This window comes from Ranitomeya imitator, chromosome 1 (assembly GCF_032444005.1).
Source record: "Ranitomeya imitator isolate aRanImi1 chromosome 1, aRanImi1.pri, whole genome shotgun sequence".
In the NCBI taxonomy this organism is placed as follows: domain Eukaryota; kingdom Metazoa; phylum Chordata; class Amphibia; order Anura; family Dendrobatidae; genus Ranitomeya; species Ranitomeya imitator.
The window spans coordinates 610,335,090-610,357,237 of record NC_091282.1 but is presented as its reverse complement, the minus strand read 5'-3'; the positions used below and the strand labels follow the sequence as shown (position 1 = coordinate 610,357,237).

General features: G+C 43.0%; 1 protein-coding gene across 2 annotated transcripts in view; it reads right to left on the bottom strand.

Moving 5' to 3' along the window:
• The window catches only part of LOC138681647 (farnesyl pyrophosphate synthase-like), a 41,051-nt gene extending 20,519 nt beyond the window's left edge, over positions 1 to 20,532 (bottom strand). The window contains exons 1-3 of one of the 2 annotated variants that reach the window (XM_069769327.1): positions 20,393 to 20,532; positions 20,252 to 20,307; positions 14,356 to 15,139 (exon numbers count right to left, since the gene is read on the bottom strand). In XM_069769327.1, coding sequence (XP_069625428.1) covers positions 14,356 to 14,799 — 444 coding nt within the window. In that variant the 5' untranslated portion in view covers positions 14,800 to 15,139; positions 20,252 to 20,307; positions 20,393 to 20,532. The remainder of the gene's footprint in view (positions 1 to 14,355; positions 15,140 to 20,251; positions 20,308 to 20,392) is intronic. The other variant, XM_069769335.1, reaches the window with a different exon arrangement.
• Between the last annotated feature and the right edge of the window lie 1,616 nt (positions 20,533 to 22,148).

Genomic DNA, 22,148 nt, shown 5'->3' with positions numbered 1-22,148 from the left:
GAAAATGAGGGGTGTGAGGTGAAAATGAGAGGAGTGAGGTGAAAATGAAAAGGTGTGAGTGCAAAATGAGAGGAGTGAGGGAAAATAGTGGAGTGATCGGAAAATGACAGATGTGAGGTCGAAATGACAAGTGTTAGGGGGGAATGAGAGGAGTGAGGGGGAAAATAAGAGGAGTGAAGGGGAAAATGAGAGGTGTAAGGGAGAAAATGGAAGATATGAGGGGGAAAATGAGAGGCGTGATGGGAAAATAAGAGAAGTGAGGTGCTATAACTAACCACAGATATTTACTATGCCCAGGCAACGTCGGGCTCTTCAGCTAGGTATAAATATATTTCTTTTTTTGTATTGTACATAAGGGCAGCCTAAAACCAGTATAGTTTTCTATGCTCCTTCTCCAGTGCTCTGGTTAAGATATCCTTTTTTGAGAATATATTTTTTGTATTTCTTCATATTGTGCCACATTGTTTCCTGTCATGGGCCGCTGCCCAGATTCCCGGGTTAATAATCCCTCTTTTGGATGTTTTTAAATTTTTGTATCACTGGTGGTATTATCCGTGTTTGAATAATTAATAAAGTATATTTTCCCAGGAACCCAACCCCCCCTCTCTTGCCCCCCTTCTCCCCCCTTTTTTTCTCTTCTCTTCTCTATCTTGTCTTAACCCCTTCAAGTCGCGGACCTTTTTCGTTTTTGCGTTTTCATTTTTCACTTCACTCCTTCCCAGAGCCATAACTTTTTTATTTTTCCGTCAATATGGTCATGTGAGGGCTTATTTTTTGCGGGACGAGTTGTACTTTTGAACGACACCATTGGTTTTACCATGTCTTTTACTAGAAAACGGGAAAAAAATTCCAAGTGCGGTGAAATTGCAATAAAAGTGCAATCCCACACTTGTTTTTTGTTTGGCTTTTTTGCTAGGTTCATTAAATGCTAAAACTAACCTGCCATTGTGATTCTCTAGGTCATTACGAGTTCATAGACATCTAACATGTCTAGGTTATTTTTTATCCAAGTGGTGAAAAGAATTCAAAACTTTGCTTTAAAAAAAAAAAAAGTGTAATTTTCCGATACCCGAAGCGTCTCCATTTTTCGTGATCTGGGGTCGGGTGAGGGCTTATTTTTTGCGTGCTGAGCTGACGTTTTTAATGATACCATTTCGGTGCAGATACATTCTTTTGATCGCCCGTTATTGCATTTTAATGCAATGTCACGGGGACCAAAAAAACGTAATTCTGGCGTTTCGGATTTTTTTCTCGCTACGCTGTTTAGCGATCAGGTTAATGCTTTTTTTTTTATTGATAGATCGGGTGATTCTGAACGCGGCAATACCAAATACGTATAGGGTTTTTTTTTTATTGTTTTATTTAGGTTGGGGCGAAAGGGGGGGTGATTTAAACTTTTATATTTTTTATATTTTTTTCATATTTTTAAAAACATTTTTTTTTTTACTTGTGCCATGCTTCAATAGCCTCCATGGGAGGCTAGAAGCTGGCATAGCCTGATCGGCTCTTCTACATAGCAGCGATCATCAGATCGCTGCTATGTAGCAGAAATGCAGGTGTGCTGTGAGCGTCGACCACAGGGGGGCGCTCACAGCAGGCCGGCATCAGTAACCATAGAGGCCTCAAGGACCTCTATGGTTACCTTCCTGATGCATCGCCGACCCCCGATCATGTGACGGAGGTCGGCGATGACATCCTTTCCGGCCGCCCGGCCGGAAGCGCCGGTTAAATGCCGCTGTCTGCGTTTGACAGCGGCATTTAACAGGTTAATAGCGGCGGGTGAATAGCGATTTCACCCGCCGCTATTGCGCGCACATGTCAGCTGTACAAAACAGCTGACATGTCGCGACTTTGATGTGGGCTCACCGCCAGAGCCCACATCAAAGGGGGTGACACGGCATGCGCAGTAATAGTACGGCGCATGTCGTGAAAGGGTTAAACATAAATAATGTTTAAGCTATCTTGAAGTTATTATATGATGTTATAACATAGCTGTTCCAGTTCTTGAATCTTAATCGATTCTTTATGTCCACATTAAGGAAGATAAAAGGAATGTTATCACTCAAGTTATTGTAAATCATAACTCATTTTATTGTTCAAAAGTGCTTACATTGAAAGCTGTTTAACCATACATTTGTCTGATGTTGACTCGATCTGTAATGAATAATTTGATGCAATTTATTCCAAAAAAAAAGATTTACACAAAGTAAAGTATATTTTCATAGGGGTAGGTTTTTTGTTGAGTAGTGTTGTTGTTATACTCCCCTTTTTCTATTTGGATAGAGAGTTGGTTAATTCATGCTCCTTTAACATTATCATGTTCCATTTGCCTCTACTGGACAGTGTACTTTATTATCTGGCCAGTTGATAAGTCTATCTGGAGGCAAAAGATAATATGGAAATACCAAAATTAATCATGCAGCTAATCACATTGGATATTGTGATGGCTAACTCATATTATGTTATCCTATCAATTGTCCTCCATGGCCGGTTGTTTATGTGCTCCAGACCAGCTTAATGCCCTGGTATTTTATCATTTACAAATGCATCTGCTTTAGGGGGCATGGCTGGCTGTGTATTCCTGATCTATGCGTTCCATGTGGTGAAGCGCATTATGTGGTGATCCGGGCGCCATGGAATCATTGGCGCAGCAGGAAGTGACGCATTGCGTTCCACACAATGGGACAGATATTCTATGTAATAGCCAGAAGTTCATCTCCTCCCGTTGGAACGCACGTTGGCATGGGTGAGTGTTTACCTGTTTTATGGAGCATGCAATGAATACCCAGTACGGATAACCCGCTGATTACAGTGGGCGGAGCGCATTGTTACGAGGACATGAAATGGGGGTTATTTAAGTCCACCCATTAGACTGCCGGTTTATGTCACTAATCATCATGGCATCCGGCATGTTGGACATCTGTATTACCTCCTGATGAACCGTGTTGACGGGGAAACGCATTGTTGTGCATCCAACTCATGCTCTGCTTACTCCTAATTATCTATTACCGTGATTTATTATCTATCTAGTCTAAATATTTGGCTTGTATCGGATGCATATTGAGCAAATTATGATGGGCCATGGTGTGGATTTTCAAAAGGGATGTGATAAACTCCTAATATGCTTTGGCTTTTAATCATCATTTGCATTATGATTGTCTATGTATTTGGCTTATATGCTGATCCTACCCCATAAGTTCTTTTCTATATGGAATATTGTGGAGTACCAGACATCAGTGGTGATGTTAATGAAGACTTTATCTTGTTGCCTATAAGATACCCACCGGAAATTTATATGAAGTGTTGTTGTATTTATTAAAAGACTTTCTTCATTTCTATTCTATATTATATGTTTTGGTTTTAATCATCATTTGTATTATGATTGTCTATGTATTTGGCAATTGTCAATTTTAGTCAAGTATTTGGGTTTTTAACCCTAGTTTTTTCTCTAGGGAGGTGCTTTTTAAAGTTATCCATCATTAAAATGTTTTTAAGGGGAATATATGTTCACACTATTATTTTTATTTCCTATATATTGGATAGAGATTAATACTTGAAACCTGTGGCCTAATAATGTGGAACATCATTTTTAAGTAGTTTTCCTTTAATTAGAATCACCTGGAAAACTAATTATCACATGTGTTTAAGATTGATTTCAGTGATCCATTGAGCCCTGAGACACAATACCATCCATGAGTTTATTTGAAAAACAAAACAATTAAATCTTTATGACACTTAAATCCAATTTGCATAATAATTTGGAACACGGTGTAATGCCTCATACACCTACACGTAATACCTCTATATCTACACTCCCAAGATATAACGCCTCTATATACCTACGTGTGATATCGCTATATCTACATCCGACATATGCTTCTATACACCTCCAACATGTAATACCGCTATATCAACACCCCCCATATAATGCATCTTTACGCCTACATATAATACCGCCATATACACCCTGACTTATCCCTCTATATACCTAAGTGTGATATCGCTATATCTACACCCCAACACATAATGCCTCCATACACCTCCTACATGTAATACCACTATATCTACACCCCAACATATAATGCCTCTACATCCACAACCTAACGTCTCTATATCTACAGATTGAACCTCTTGCTTTTCTGAATAGTCGACTATTGTGTGTTATATACTGTATATGTATAATGTAGCTTAACACTATACATGTGAGTAATGTAAGGCTGTGTGCAATATATATACTGTATATGTATAGTTTATCTCTACACCGTACATGTGTGTAATGTAGGGCTGTGTGTAATATACTGTATATGTATAGTTTATCTCTACACCGTACATGTGTGTAATGTAGGGCTGTGTGTAATATATACTGTATATGTATAGTGTAGCTCTACACCGTACATGTGCGTAATGTAGGGCTGTGTGTAATATATATACTGTATATGTATAGTGTAGCTCTACACCGTACATGTGTGTAATGTAGGGCTGTGTGTAATATATATACTGTATATGTATAGTGTAGCTCTACACCGTACAAGTGCGTAATGTAGGGCTGTGTGTAATATATACTGTATATGTATAGTGTAGCTCTACACAGTACATGTGTGTAATGTGGGGCTGTGTGTAATATATATACTGTATATGTATAGTGTAGCTGTACACCGTACTTGTGTGTAATGTAGGGCTGTGTGTAAGATATACTGTATATGTATAGTGTAGCTCTACACCGTACATGTGTGTAATGTAGGGCTGTGTGTAATATATACTGTATATGTATAGTGTAGCTGTACACCGTACATGTGTGTAATGTGGGGCTGTGTGTAATATACTGTATATGTATAGTGTAGCTGTACACCGTACATGTGTGTAATGTAAGGCTGTGTGTAATATATACTGTATGTGTGTAATGTAAGGCTGTGTGTAATATATACTGTATATGCATAGTGTAGCTCTACACCGTACATGTGTGTAATGTAGGGCTGTGTGTAATATATACTGTATATGCATAGTGTAGCTCTACACCGTACATGTGTGTAATGTAGAGCTGTGTGTAACATACTGTATATGTATAGTGTAGCTCTACACCGTACATGTCTGTAATGTAGGGCTGTGTGTAACATACTGTATATGTATAGTGTAGCTCTACACCGTACATGTGTGTAATGTAAGGCTGTGTGTAATATATACTGTATGTGTGTAATGTAAGGCTGTGTGTAAGATATACTGTATATGTATAATGTAGCTCTACACCGTACATGTGTGTAATGTAAGGCTGTGTGTAATATATACTGTATGTGTGTAATGTAAGGCTGTGTGTAAGATATACTGTATATGTATAATGTAGCTCTACACCGTACATGTGTGTAATGTAGGGCTGTGTGTAATATATACTGTATATGTATAGTGTAGCTCTACACCGTACATGTGTGTAATGTAGGGCTGTGTGTAATATATACTGTATATGTATAGTGTAGCTCTACACCATACATGCGTGTGATGTAGGGTTGTGTGTAATACATATACTGTATATGCATAGTGTAGCTCTACACCGTACATGTTTGTAATGTAGGGCTGTGTGTAATATATACTGTATATGCATAGTGTAGCTCTACACCGTACATGTGTGTAATGTAGGGCTGTGTGTAATATATACTGTATATGCATAGTGTAGCTCTACACCGTACATGTGTGTAATGTAGGGCTGTGTCTAATATATACTGTATATGCATAGTGTAGCTCTACACCGTACATGTGTGTAATGTAGGGCTGTGTGTAATATATACTGTATATGTATAGTTTATGTCTACACCGTACATGTGTGTAATGTAGGGCTGTATGTAATATATACTGTATATGTATAGTTTATCTCTACACCGTACATGTGTGTAATGTAGGGCTGTATGTAATATATACTGTATATGTATAGTGTAGCTCTACACCGTACATGTGTGTAATGTAGGGCTGTGTGTAATATATACTGTATATGTATAGTGTAGCTCTACACCGTACATGTGTGTAATGTAGGGCTGTGTGTAATATATACTGTATATGTATAGTGTAGCTCTACACCGTACATGTGTGTAATGTAGGGCTGTGTGTAATATATACTGTATATGTATAGTGTAGCTCTACACCGTACATGTGTGTAATGTAGGGCTGTGTGTAATATATACTGTATATGTATAGTGTAGCTCTACACCGTACATGTGTGTAATGTAGGGCTGTGTGTAATATATACTGTATATGTATAGTGTAGCTCTACACCGTACAGGTGTGTAATGTAGGGCTGTGTGTAAGATATACTGTATATGTATAGTGTAGCACTACACCGTACATGTGTGTAATGTAGGGCTGTGTGTAATATATACTGTATATGTATAGTGTAGCTCTACACCGTACATGTGTGTAATGTAGGGCTGTGTGTAATATATACTGTATATGTATAGTGTAGCTCTACACCGTACATGTGTGTAATGTAGGGCTGTGTGGAATATATACTGTATATGTATAGTGTAGCTCTACACCGTACATGTGTGTAATGTAGGGCTGTGTGTAATATATACTGTATATGTATAGTGTAGCACTACACCGTACATGTGTGTAATGTAGGGCTGTGTGTAATATATACTGTATATGTATAGTGTAGCTCTACACCGTACATGTGTGTAATGTAGGGCTGTGTGTAATATATACTGTATATGTATAGTGTAGCTCTACACCGTACATGTGTGTAATGTAGGGCTGTGTGTAATATATACTGTATATGTTTAGTGTAGCTCTACACTGTACATGTGCGTAATGTAGGGCTGTGTGTAATATATACTATATATGTATAGTGTAGCTCTACACCGTACATGTGTGTAATGTAGGGCTGTGTGTAATATATACTGTATATGTATAGTGTAGCTCTACACCGTACATGTGTGTAATGTAGGGCTGTGTGTAAGATATACTGTATATGTATAGTGTAGCACTACACCGTACATGTGTGTAATGTAGGGCTGTGTGTAATATATACTGTATATGTATAGTGTAGCTCTACACCGTACATGTGTGTAATGTAGGGCTGTGTGTAATATATACTGTATATGTATAGTTTATCTCTACACCGTACATGTGTGTAATGTAGGGCTGTGTGTAATATATACTGTATATGTATAGTGTAGCTCTACACCGTACATGTGTGTAATGTAGGGCTGTGTGTAATATATACTGTATATGTTTAGTGTAGCTCTACACTGTACATGTGCGTAATGTAGGGCTGTGTGTAATATATACTGTATATGTATAGTGTAGCTCTACACCGTACATGTGTGTAATGTAGGGCTGTGTCTAATATATACTGTATATGTATGGGGCAGCTCTACACTGTGCATGTGTGTTCTATATATATGTACATACACATATACACAGTATAGACACATACAGTGGTATTCAGCCCCTTTAATTTTTTCATTGTTTCATTGCAGAAATTTGGTAAAGTCAAAAAAGTTCATTTTTTCTCATTAATGTACACTCCACCTCATCTTTACTGAAAAAAACAACAGAAATGTAGCAATTTTTGCAAATTTAATAAAAAAGAAAAGCTGAAATATCACATGGTCATAAGTATTCAGCCCCTTTGCTCAGACACTCATATTTAAGACACATGCTGTCCATTTCCTTGTGATCCTCCTTGAGATGGTTCTGCTCCTTCATTGGAGGCCAGCTGTGTTTAATTAAACTGATAGGACTTGATTTGGAAAGGCAAATAGACGCCTGTATATAAGACCTCACAACTCACAGTGCATGTCAGACCAAATGAGAATCACCAGGTCAAATGAACTGGCCAAGGAGCTCAGAGACAGAATTGTGGCAAGGCACAGATCTGGCCAATGTTACAATAGAATTTCTGCATTACTCAAGGTTCCTAAGAGCACAGTGGCCTCCATAATCCTTAAATGGAAGAAGTTTGGGACTACCAGAAGTCTTCCTAGTCCTGGGCGCCCAGCCATACTGAGCAATCGTGGGAGAAAGCTTTGGTGAAAGAAGTAAAGAAGAACCCCAAGATCACTGTGGATGAGCTCCAGAGATGCAGCAGGGAGATGGGAGAAAGTTCCACAAAGTCAAACTATCACTGCAGCCCTCCACCAGTCAGGCCTTTATGGCAGAGTGGCCCGATAGGAGCCTCTCCTCAGTGCAAGACATATGAAAGCACACATAGAGTTTGCTAAAAAACATATGAAGGACTTCCAGACTAAGAAATAAGTTTCTCTGGTCTCATGAGATGAAGATAGACTTTTGGTGATAATTCTAAGCGGTATGTGTGGAGAAAACCAGGCACTGCTCATCACCTGCCCAATACAATCCCAACAGTGAAACATGATGGTGGCAGCATCATGCTATGGGGGTGTTTTTCAGCTGCAGGGACAGGACCACTGGTTGTCACTGAAGGAAACATGAATGCGGCCAAGTACAGAGATATCCTGGATAAAAACCTCTTCCAGAGTGCTCTGGACCTCAGACTTGGCCAAAGGTTCGCCATCCAACAAGAGAATGACCCTAAGCACACAGCTAAAATAACAAAGGCTTGGCTTCAGAACAACACTGTGACCATTCTTAACTGGCCCAGCCAGAGCTCTGACCTCAACCCAAGTGAGCATCTCTGGAGAGTCCTGAAAATGGCTGTCCACCAACGTTCACCATCCACCCTGACAGAACTGGAGAAGATCTGCAAGGAAGAATGGCAGAGGATCCCCACATCCAGGTGTGAAAAACGTGTTGCATCATTCCCAAGAAGACTCATGGCTGTACTAGCTCAAAAGGGGTGCTTCTACTCAATACTGAGCAAAGGGTCTGAATACTTATGACCATGTGATATCAGTTTTTCTTTTTTAATAAATTTGCTAAAATTACTACACTTGTTTTTTTCAGTCAATATGGGGTGCAGAGTGCACATTAACCCCTTAAGCCCCGAGGGTGGTTTGCACGTTAATGACCGGGCCAATTTTTACAATTCTGACCACTGTCCCTTTATGAGGTTATAACTCTGGAACGCTTCAACGGATCTTGGCGATTCTGACATTGTTTTCTCGTGACATATTGTACTTCATTTTAGTAGTAACATTTATTCGATATAACTTGCGTTTATTTGTGAAAAAAACGGAAATTTGGCGAAAATTTAGAAAATTTCGCAATTTTCCAACTTTAAATTTTTATGCCCTTAAATCACAGAGATATGTCACGCAAAATACTTAATAAGTAACATTTCCCACATGTCTCCTTTACATCAGCACAATTTTGGAACCAAAATTTTTTTTTGTTAGGGAGTTATAAGGGTTCAAAGTTGACCAGCAATTTCTCATTTTTACAACACCATTTTTTTTTAGGGACCACATCTCATTTGATGTCATTTTGAGGGGTCTATATGATAGAAAATACCCAAGTGTGACACCATTCTAAAAACTGCACCCCTCAAGGTGCTCAAAACCACATTCAAGAAGTTTATTAACCCTTCAGGGGTTTCACAGGAATTTTTGGAATGTTTAAATAAAAATGAATATTTAACTTTTTTTCACACAAAATTTATTTCAGCTCCAATTTGTTTTATTTTACCAAGGGTAACAGGATAAAATGGATGCCAAACATTGTTGTACAATCTGTACTGAGTACGCTGATACCCCATATGTGGGGGTAAACCACTGTTTGGGCGCATGGCAGAGCTCGGAAGGGAAGGAGCGCCATTTGACTTTTAAATGCAAAATTGACAGGAATTGAGATGGGACACCATGTTGCGTTTGGAGAGCCACTGATGTGCCTAAACATTGAAACCCCCCACAAGTGACACCATTTTGGAAAGTAGACACCCTAAGGAACTTATCTAGATGTGTGGTGACCACTTTGACCCACCAATTGCTTCACAGAAGTTTATAATGCAGAGCCGTAAAAATAAAAAATCATATTTTTTCACAAAAATGATCTTTTCGCCCCCAATTTTTTATTTTCCCAAGAGTAAGAGAAGAAATTGAACCTCAAAAATTGTTGGCCAATTTGTCCTGAGTACGCTGATACCCCGTATATGGGTGTAAACCATTGTTTGGGCGTATGGCAGAGCTCGGAAGGGAAGGAGCGCCATTTTACTTTTCAATGCAAAATTGACTGGAATTGAGATGGGATGCCATGTTGCGTTTGGAGAGCCCCTGATGTGCCTAAACATTGAAATCCCCACAAGTGACACCATTTTGGAAAGTAGACCCCTTAAGGAACTTATCTAGAGGTGTGGTGAGCACTTTGACCCAACAAGTGCTTCACAGAAGTTTATAATGCAGAGCCGTAAAAATAAAAAATCATATTTTTTCACAAAAATAATCTTTTCGCCACCAATTTTTTATTTTCCCAAGGGTAAGAGAAGAAATTAGACCACAAAAGTTGTTGTGCAATTTGTCCTGAGTGCGACGATACCCCATATGTGGGGGTAAACCACTGTTTGGGCGCATGGCAGAGCTCGGAAGGAAAGGAGCGCCATTTGACTTTTCAATGCAAAATTGACTGGAATTGAGATGGGACGCCATGTTGCGTTTGGAGAGCCCCTGATGTGCCTAAACATTGGAACCCCTCACAAGTGACACCATTTTGAAAAGTAGACCCCTTAAGGAACTTATCTAGATGTGTGGTGAGCACTTTGACCCAACAAGTGCTTCACAGAAGTTTATAATGCAGAGCCGTAAAAATAAAAAATCTTATTTTTTCACAAAAATGATCTTTTCGCCCCCAATTTTTTATTTTCCCAAGGGTAAGAGAAGAAATTAGACCACAAAAATTGTTGTGCAATTTGTCCTGAGTGCGACGATACCCCATATGTGGGGGTAAACCACTTTTTGGGTGCATAGCAGAGCTCGGAAGGGAAGGAGCGCCATTTGACTTTTCAATGCAAAATTGACTGGAATTAAGATGGGACGCCATGTTGGTTTGGAGAGCCCCTGATGTGCCTAAACATTAAAAACCCCCACAAGTGACACCATTTTGGAAACTAGACCCTCTAAGGAACTTATCTAGATGTGTTTTGAGAGCTTTGAACCCCCAAGTGTTTCACTACAGTTTATAACGCAGAGCTGTTAAAATAAATTTATTTTTTTTTCGCAAAAATTTTTTAGCCCCCAGTTTTGTATTTTCACAAGGGTAACATAATAAATTGGACCCCAAAAGTTGTTGTCCAATTTGTCCTGAGTACGCTGATACCCCATATGTGGGGGGGAACCACTGTTTGGGCGCATGGCAGAGCTCGGAAGGGAAGGAGCGCCATTTGGAATGCAGACTTAGATGGATTGGTCTGCAGGAGTCACGTTGCATTTGCAGAGCCCCTGATGTACCCAAACAGTACAAACCCCCCACAAGTGACCCCATATTAGAAACTAGACCTCCCATGGAACTTATCTAGATGTGTTGTGAGAACTTTGAACCCCTAAGTGTTTCACTACAGTTTATAACGCAGACCCGTGAAAATAAAAATTCTTTTTTTTTTCACAAAAATGATTTTTTAGCCCCCAGCTTTGTATTTTTACAAGGGTAACAGAATAAATTGGACCCCAAAAGTTGTTGTTCAATTTGTCCTGAGTACGCTGATACCCCATATGTGGGGGGGAACCACTGTTTGGGCTCATGGCAGAGCTCGGAAGGGAAGGAGCGCCATTTGGAATGCAGACTTAGATGGATTGGTCTGCAGGCGTCACGTTGCATTTGCAGAGCCCCTGATGTACCCAAACAGTAGAAACCACCCACAAGTGACCCCATATTGGAAACTAGACCTCCCATGGAACTTATCTAGATGTGTTGTGAAAACTTTGAACCCCCAAGTGTTTCACTACAGTTTACAACGCAGAGCCGTGAAAATAAAAATCCTTTTTTTTCCCACAAAAATGATTTTTAGCCCCCCAAATTTTTATTTTCCCAAGAATAACAAGAGAACTTGGACCCAAAAAGTTGTTGTCCAATTTGTCTCGAGTACGCTGATACCCCATATGTTGGGGTAAACCCCTGTTTGGGCGCACGGGAGAGCTCGGAAGTGAAGGAGCACTGTTTTACTTTTTCAATGCAGAATTGGCTGGAATTGAGATCGGACGCCATGTCGCGTTTGGAGAGCCCCTGATGTGTCTAAACAGTGGAAACCCCCCAATTATAAATGAAACCCTAATCCAAACGCACCACTAACCCTAATCCCAACTGTAACCCTAACCACACACCTAACCCAGACACACCCCTAATTCTAATCCCAACCCTAATCCCAACCGTAAATGTAATCCAAACCCTAACCCTAGCCCCAACCCTAGCCCTAACCCTAACCCTAACCGGAAAATGGAAATAAATACATTTTTTTTAATTTTATTATTTTTCCCTAAGGCTAGGTTCACATTGCGTTAGGGAAATCCGTTTAGCACTAGCGGATTGCGCTAACACAATGTCTTTTTAGGTGTCGTGTTTAGTGGTCGCGTTAACGTCCCCGCTCTGGAAGATCGGGGATCGGACCTCGGGCGCGCCGCGGACGCTGCAAGCAGCGTCTGAGGCGCGCCACAAAAGAATGGCACCTTGCTAGCGCGAGCCGAAAATGGCACGCTCTAGCGATGCGCTACACCTGAAAATCACATTGCTGTCAATGGTTGTGCTAACGGACCCGTTGCACGGCGTTAATTGTGACATTTTCGCCGTGCAACGCTGTCCGTTAGCGTTAACCCATTAACGCAATGTGAACCTAGCCTAACTAAGGGGGTGATGAAGGGGGGTTTGATTTACTTTTATAGCGAGTTTTTTAGCGGATTTTTATGATTGGCAGCCGTCACACACTAAAAGACGCTTTTTATAGCAAAAAAGTTTTTGCGTCTCCACATTTTGAGACCTATAATTTTTCCATATTTTGGTCCACAGAGTCATGTGAGGTCTTGTTTTTTGCGGGACGAGTTGACGTTTTTATCGGTTACATTTTCGGACACGTGACAGTTTTTGATCGCTTTTTATTCCGATTTTTTTGTGAGGCAGAATGACCAAAAACCAGCTATTCATGAATTTCTTTTGGGGGAGGCGTTTATACCGTTCCGCGTTTGGTAAAATTGATGAAGCAGTTTTATTCTTCGGGTCAGTACGATTACAGCGACACCTCATTTATATCATTTTTTTTATGTTTTGGCGCTTTTATACGATAAAAGCTATTTTATAGAAAAAATAATTATTTTGGCATCGCTTTATTCAGAGGACTATAACTTTTTTATTTTTTTGGTTATGATGCTATATGGCGGCTCGTTTTTTGCGGGACAAGATGACGTTTTCAGAGGTAACATGGTTATTTATATCCGTCTTTTTGATCGCGTGTTATTCCACTCTTTGTTCAGCGTTATGATAATAAAGCGTTGTTTTTTGGCTCGTTTTTTTTTTTTTTTTCTTACGGTGTTCACTGAAGGGGTTAACTAGTGGGCCAGTTTTATAGGTCGGGTCGTTACGGACGCGGCGATACTAAATATGTGTACTTTTATTGTTTTTTTGTTTTTTTTTATGTAAAGAAATGTATTTATGGGAATAATATTTTTTTTTTTCTGCTTTATTTAGGAATTTTTTTTTAATTTTTTTTTTTACAAGTGTGGAAATTTTTTTTTTTACTTTTTCACTTTGTCCCAGGGGGGGACATCACAGATCACCGATCTGACAGTGTGCACAGCACTCTGTTAGATCGGTGATCTAACATACAGCCGGGCAGGATTAGAGCTGCAGCTGCAGCCTGATCCTGACCCGGAAGTGCTCCCTGCAGGACCCGGATGCAGCCCGGCGGCCATTTTGGATCCGGGGACTGCAGGGAGAAGACGCTCGGTACACGGTGAGCACATCACCGTGTACCGATCGTCTCAGGGAAGCCCGCAGGGAGCCCTCTCCCTGCGCGATGCTTCCCTGCACCGCCGGCACACCGCGATCATCTTTGATCGCGGTGTGCCGGGGGTTAATGTGCCGGGAGCGGTCCGTGACCGCTCCTGGCACATAGTGCCGGATGTCAGCTGCGATAGGCAGCTGACACCCGGCCGCGATCGGCCGCGCTCCCCCCGTGAGCGCGGCCGATCGCATATGACGTACTATCCCGTCCATGGGAATTAAGTCCCAGGTCACCTGGACGGGATAGTACGTCATATGGGATTAAGGGGTTAATAAAAAAAAAAAAAAATTAACTTTTTTGAATTTACAAACTGGCTGCAATTAAACAAAAAGTGAAAAATTTAAAGGGATATGAATACTTTCCGTACCCACTGTGTGTATGTATATATATATATATATATATATATATATATATATACATATACATACACACACCCAAAAGTGTTCAATTTTGGTCTCATCACACAAAATTACCTCGTTCCAGAAGTCTTGAGGCTTGTCTCTGTGCCGTTTTGCGTATTGTAGGTGAGATACTTTGTGGCATTTGTGCAGTAATGGCTTTCTTCTGGCAACTTGACCATGCAGCCCATTTTTCTTCAAGTGCCTCCTTATTGTGCATCTTGAAACAGCCACACCGCTAGTTTTCAGAGAGTCCTGTATTTCAGCTGATGTTATTTGTGGGTTTTTCCTTGCATCTTGAGCAATTTTCCTGGCAGTTGTGGATGAAATTTTTGTTGGTCTACCTGACCGTGGTTTTGTTTTTACAGAGCCCCTGATTTTCCATTTCTTAATCACAGTTTGAACGCTGCTGACTGGCATTATCAATTCCTTAGATATCGTTTTGTATCCCTTTCCTGTTGTATACAGTTCAACTACCTTTTCCCGTAGGTCCGTTGACAATTCTTTTGCTTTCCTCATGATTCACAATCCAGAAATGTCAGTGGCTGGATGAAAGATGCAAGAGTCTGTCTGGATCCCAGAAACTCACTCAGCTTTCATGCAGACACACTGATTACAGGAAAGTCTTAAAGATGAGCACTCAAAAAATAGGTAGCGGTGCTGGCTAGACTGGGATCACACTCAAGTACTAAGGCATATAATATATAGCCACACTCGTCAGGGTTCCTTTAAAATATTTTTTTTTATTATTCTGCACACAAGTTCACCACAGTGGTAAATGACAGAAAAGTGATTTTTTTTTTTTTATCCAAGTGATTTCTTAATGTTTCGACCTGAGCCTAGGTCTTTCTCAAATTTGCTAAAAGAAAAAGAAAAAAATTGTCAGTGTATTGTACAGACATGTAGGTGATAACAACAACAACAGACTACCAACAATATTAGAAAAATAAATAATAGTATAAACAAATAAAATCCCCTGGCCTAAAACATCAGTCTAGGCCAGACATGGGCAAAGTGCGGCCCGAGGGCCACATCCGGCCCTCTAGCTGTCTCAGTCCGGCCTGTGGACCGAGATACCTGGGGGGCTGAAACCAGTGGCCCAAGGTCCGCACTGTGCCCGCTAGCCGTCTCCGCTGTCTACGGTATTTTTTGGACTATAAGAGGCACTTTTTTCCTCCAAAAATGTGGAGGAAAATGGGGAGTGGGTCTCATAGTCCAGATGTACCGGCTTTGGGTATGGTGGGTAAGAGGAGGAGTGACATCTGCAGAGCAGCGGGTCACAGGTGTTTGGAGCCGGTGATGGTGGCTCACTCCTGTGCCCACTGCTAAAGAGAAATATTCACTTTATTCCACGCCCATGGGCGTGGAGGACAATGAATATTAAATTCTTTTTAATAGCGTCTTGGCATGATTGGCCCCCACCCCCATCCTGGTATGCATGGCCCCATCAGAAAACATTTTGAAAAAAACTAAAATATTACACTTACCTTCCTGGAGCTCCCTCGCAGAATCTTGTTCCCATGCCAGCAGCTGCTTTATGCTTGTAAGCAGTGCATGGCAGGGACATCATGCACTGCTCACAAGCATAGCACAGCTGCAGGAATACTCAGTGTTCTGCACGCTGGGACTGTGCGCACAGAGAGCAGTGAGTATTCATTGCTGCAGGAAGGCTCCAGCTGACACTGTGCACGCTACTGAAGAGCAATGAATACTCACTGCTAAGCATGCTGGGACACAGTCCCAGCATGCTTAGCAGTGAGTATTCCGGCAGCTGTGCTCTGATTGTGAGCAGGGCATGATGTCCCTGCCATGCGCTGCTTACAAGCATAAAGCAGCTGCTGACATCGGAACAAGATGCTGCAAGGGAGCGCCTGGAAGGTAAGTGCAATGGGTTGATTTTTTTCAATGTTTTCTGATGGGACCATGCATAACAGGATGGGGGTGGGGGTTAATCATGCCATGGGGCCATGCATACTAGGACAAGATGGGGGCCCTGCATACAAGGATAAGGATGGGGGCCATGCATACTAGGATGAGATGGGAGCCCTACATACTAGGATAGGGTTGAGAGGGAGCATTCCTACCAGGATATGGATGAGGGGGCCATGCATACCAGGATAGGGATGAGGGGGCCATGCATACTAGGATAGGAATGAGTGGAGCATGTGTATCCGGATGGAGATGAGGGGACCAAATATACTAGCATAGGAAATATTAAGTACAGAATTAACCACATTTTTTGCTTTAATTTTTTTCCCTAATTTCCTCCTCTAAAACCTAGGTGCGTGTTATGGTCCAGTGCGTCTTCTAGCCTAAAAAATGATATATCCACGCTGACTGCATTGGTGTAAGAGGGGCCTCAGGCCACTTCCTCTACCAGTCAGCGTGTGAAACAGATGATGCGATGACATCATGTCTTCGCATCAGCTGTATACTGCGGAGAGTCAGCACACTGGAGACAAGAGCAGAAGCAGAGTGCCAGGGAATGGGACAGCGGTGGGTATGTGTTTTTTTGTTAGTTATTTATGTATATGAGATGTTTGACTGCACAAGGGAAGGCTATAGGTGTCTTTCGCTGTACATGGGGAGTTCTGTGCGGGCCTCATGTGCTGGACATGGGGAGTTCTGTGCGGGCCTCATGTGCTGGACATGGGGAGTTCTGTGCGGGCCTCATGTGCTGGACATGGGGAGTTCTGTGCGGGCCTCATGTGCTGGACATGGGGAGTTCTGTGCGGGCCTCATGTGCTGGACATGGGGAGTTCTGTGCGGGCTTCATGTGCTGGACATGGGGAGTTCTGTGCGGGCCTCATGTGCTGGACATGGGGAGTTCTGTGCGGGCCTCATGTGCTGGACATGGGGAGTTCTGTGCGGGCCTCATGTGCTGGACAGGGGGAGTTCTGTGCGGGCCTCATGTGCTGGACAGGGGGAGTTCTGTGCGGGCCTCATGTGCTGGACAGGGGGAGTTCTGTGCGGGCCTCATGTGCTGGACATGGGGAGTTCTGTGCGGGCCTCATGTGCTGGACAGGGGGAGTTCTGTGCGGGCCTCATGTGCTGGACATGGGGAGTTCTGTGCGGGCCTCATGTGCTGGACATGGGGAGTTCTGTGCGGGCCTCATGTGCTGGACATGGGGAGTTCTGTGCGGGCCTCATGTGCTGGACATGGGGAGTTCTGTGCGGGCCTCATGTGCTGGACATGGGGAGTTCTGTGCGGGCCTCATGTGCTGGACAGGGGGAGTTCTGTGCGGGCCTCAGGTGCTGGACATGGGGAGTTCTGTGCGGGCTTCAGGTGCTGGACATGGGGAGTTCTGTGCGGGCCTCAGGTGCTGGACATGGGGAGTTCTGTGCGGGCCTCAGGTGCTGGACATGGGGAGTTCTGTGTGGGCCTCAGGTGCTGGACTTGGGAAGTTCTGTGCGGGCCTCAGGTGCTGGACATGGGAAGTTCTGTGTGGGCCTCATGTGCTGGACATGGGGAGTTCTGTGCGGGCCTCAGGTGCTGGACATGGGAAGTTCTGTGCGGGCCTCAGGTGCTGGACATGGGAAGTTCTGTGCGGGCCTCATGTGCTGGACATGGGGAGTTCTGTGCGGGCCTCATGTGCTGGACTTGAGAGTTTTATGCGGGCCTCATATGATATATAAAAGAGGCTGTATTCAGGTTCAAATGGTATATAGGGTAATGTCGGCATACTTAATTCTGCTCAATATTAAGTGAATTAATATTAATTATAATCATTATACTAATAATTATATATTAATATTGAGCTTAATTCATTTGAGCCTATTGGTTCAGCCATCCAAAACAGTCACGGTCTCTCATGTGGCCCCTCGGGAAAATTAATTGCCCACCACTGGTCTAGGCGAATTAATCAGCAGTGAGTACCACAATCTAGATTAGTCATGTAAGGCTACTTTCACACTTCCGTCTTTTGTCCTTCGTCGCAATCCGTCGGTTTGGGCAACAAACGGATCCTGCAAATGTGCTTGCAGGATGCGTTTTTTGCCCATAGACTTGTATTAGCAACGGATCCATCGTGTTTTGGCGGACGCGACGCACAAAAAAAACATTCAATGTAACTTTTTTGTGCGTCGCGTCCGCCATTTTCCGCCCCCTCCTCCCTGGACTGCAGAATGGGCAGCGGATGTGTTGAAAAACTGCATCCGCTGCCCACATCGTGCAGTAATTTCACAACGTCCATCGGTACATCGGCCCAATGCATTGCGACGGGCCCGTACCGATGGAAATGTGAAAGTAGCGACACTGGATAACAATGGAGTTTTGCAATTTAAAGAAATCACAGAGATATAAGGAGTAGAGTTGAGCGAATATGTTCGGGTTCCCTCTTATTCGGCAAGCTATGCCGAATAAGCTGCAGAGGGAACCCGGCTTCCTGGATCTCGCTGGCCGATCTCAGCACCACTCCTGCATGTGTCGCAGTACATGCATGGAGAGCCTGTTTGTTCCATGCATGTGTTGTGACTGTCACACAGCTGTGACACATGCAGCTGTGGCACTGATCGGCCAGCGCGATGCGGGAAGCCGGGTTCCCTCTGCAGCTTATTCGGCATAGCTTGTCAAATAAAAGGAACCCGAACAAATTTGCTCAACTCTAAGGCTGGAGTCACACTCAGCGTAAGACAATACGGGCCTTATATTACGGCCGTAATACGCTGAAAAGTCCCCAAAATAGTGTTCCGTAGCTCCTCCGTAGGCAGGGTGTGTCAGCGTATTTTGCGCATGGCATCCTCCGTATGTAATCCGTATGGCATTAGTACTGTGGAATATGCATAAAAAATGGGGAGAAGACATGGTTTACTGTATGTAAACCAGGTCTCATATCATGTTGGGTTTAGGAAGGAGAAAGAAAAAGCCGGTAATTGAATTACCGTCTTTAAAGCTATCTAGCGCTGTATGAAGTAATAATATATATACATATGTGTCTCACTGACATATATATATATATATATATATATATATATATACCTATTCTATGTGTACACATTTATTCTACCTATTCTATTGTAAGCTGTCAGTGTGATTTTACTGTACACAGCACTGAATTGCCGGCTTTTCTCTCTAACAGCGCTGCGTATTTCTCGCTAGTCACACTGCTGGTCCGTGTGTAATCCGTATTTTTGGGGCTTCCATAGACTTTCATTGGCTTTTTTTTGCGCAATACAGTGACAAACGCAGCATGCTGCGATTTTCTACGGCCGTAGAAAGCTGTATAATACGGATCCGTAATATACGGCAGATAGGAGCAGACCCATTGAGAATAATTGTGCCGTTTGTTTGGCGAGTTTTACGGACGTATTTTCTGCGCTCTTACGTCCGTAAAACTCGCTAGTGTGACTCCAGCCTAATAAGGAGCCATTCACAGGCATTTTGAGAAGAAGGGTTGAAAGCAACTGTCTTGGGGGTGGGGGAAGAAAAAAAACCTTTGAAAAAAATAACAGATAAAAGATACTGACCGAGTGTGAGTAGTAGTAGAGATAAGCTGGAGATGAGCTGGTACCTCGCATATAGCTGCGTTTTAGGTTCACATTGCGTTAATGGGTGTCCGCTAGCGGACTCCGTTACATGGCGCAATTGTCGCAATTAACGCTATGTAACAGATCCGTTAGCGCACCCATTGACTGCAATGTGCTAACGGATCCCTAACGCATCGCAAACGTATGCCATTTTTGGCATGCGTCAGCGATGTCCCGTTATTTTCGGACAGACCTCGAACGCTGCTTGCAGCGTTCAGGGTCCGTTCCTCGCTAGCGCAGATCGGGCATCTGCGCTAGCAGGATCGCCAAACGCAATCCCTTTTTGGACATTGCGTTAGCGCAAACCGTTAACATATCCGCTAAAAGGATTGCACCGACGCAATGTGAACCTAGCAGAATGTAAAGTGAGGGTAACTGGAGGGTCTGAAGGTGGGGAAGATGGCAAGGGAAGGAAGAGGGTGAATAAAGGGGGGTTAATACATACCAGTGAGCTTCCGATTAGCAGGTAAGTACATACGTTGTCTGGTAGCTTCAATGGGGCTAAAGAATAAGGTAGGTAGGTTAAGGCAATAATATGTAATGGTATTGAAAAGGAGAAAGAGGGAGGAGGGCAAGGAACGCTTACCCTGCGTCATCAGGGTATTCGTATGATGTCCACGCAGTGTGCCCTGTGTTCACTGTGAAAGGAGAGTTTACAATGGTGGCAGTGGTTAACTACAGCACCATTGCATGTAGCTGAACACAGGAAGTGACGTGTAAGTACCCAGCCGAGGCTTGGATTAGGATCAGTAGCACTTCCTGCCTCTGATGTGCGCCTGTCAGAATGAGGCTTGGAGTAGAATCAGTACAGCTTCCTGTGTCTGACGTGTGGCTGTCAGAATGAGGCTTGGAGTTGGATCAGTACAGCTTCCTGTGTCTGACGTGTGGCTGTCAGAATGAGGCTTGGAGTTGGATCAGTACCGCTTCCTGTATCTGACATGTGGCTGTCAGAATGAGGCTTGGAGTAGAATCAGTACTGCTTCCTGTGTCTGACGTGTGGCTGTCAGAATGAGGCTTGGAGTTGGATCAGTACAGCTTCCTGAGTCTGCCGTGCGCCTGTCAGAATGAGGCTTGGAGTTGGATCAGTACCGCTTCCTGTGTCTGACGTGCGGCTGTCAGAATGAGGCTTGGAGTAGAATCAGTAGCACTTCCTGTATCTGACATGTGGCTGTCAGAATGAGGCTTGGAGTAGAATCAGTAGCACTTCCTGTATCTGACATGTGGCTGTCAGAATGAGGCTTGGAGTAGAATCAGTAGCACTTCCTGTATCTGACTTGCGGCTGTCAGAATGAGGCTTGGAGTAGAATCAGTAGCACTTCCTGTATCTGACTTGCGGCTGTCAGAATGAGGCTTGGAGTAGAATCAGTAGCACTTCCTGTGTCTGACGTGCGGCTGTCAGAATGAGGCTTGGAGTAGAATCAGTAGCACTTCCTGTGTCTGACGTGCGGCTGTCAGAATGAGGCTTGGAGTAGAATCAGTAGCACTTCCTGTGTCTGACGTGCGGCTGTCAGAATGAGGCTTGGAGTAGAATCAGTAGCACTTCCTGTATCTGACTTGCGGCTGTCAGAATGAGGCTTGGAATAGGATATAAATAAACCCAGACTCATGTTGCAAAGTGTCCAGGAACCATATCCTGGCAACTATATATACTACTCCAAACAGTTGTTAGACCAAATCAGGAGTAAAAACAGGAGCATTCAAAATTACTATATAAAATATACAAAAGTTTATTGAAAAAAACTTTAGACACACATACATACATGTACATAAAATAAGGACACCAAACGCTAGCCTCCTGTAAAACACAGTATACCATAAATAGTGACCAACCATTAGTAAATCACATGCGGATAAGAGGGTATGCCATATCCGAAACCCACACAAGGATCCATGTACAAATACTATCCATAATCAATGTGTTTAGTCTGTGATCCAGAGTTCGGAGTGGACTAGGGGAAAAAAAAAAACCATGACACAATAGCCATAGCATGCCAACTGGCGTGAAAAGCCGTGATGGGAGTACCTATTAACCCTCTTACCAATTTACAGGAGATAGACTGAGTTGGGTAACACCCTCGATGCGCGTTTCGCTCCAATATCTGCTCGCTTTCTCGAGGGGAAGTGGTTATTCCTCAACCAGTAGGACCTTTTATCCAGGAAATTCCGGTCACATGATGATCACGTGACCGGGATGTAAATCAGGCTGCATGTAAGCGGCGCATGCGTCTGCGGCCCTCCGCACTGCAACCACCCCGTCCAGCTAGGATCCAAAGCCTCGCAAGTGGGAGCACAGCGTTGCCATGACTCCCAGTCACCGGCCGAGGACACCAAGCGGCCGAACA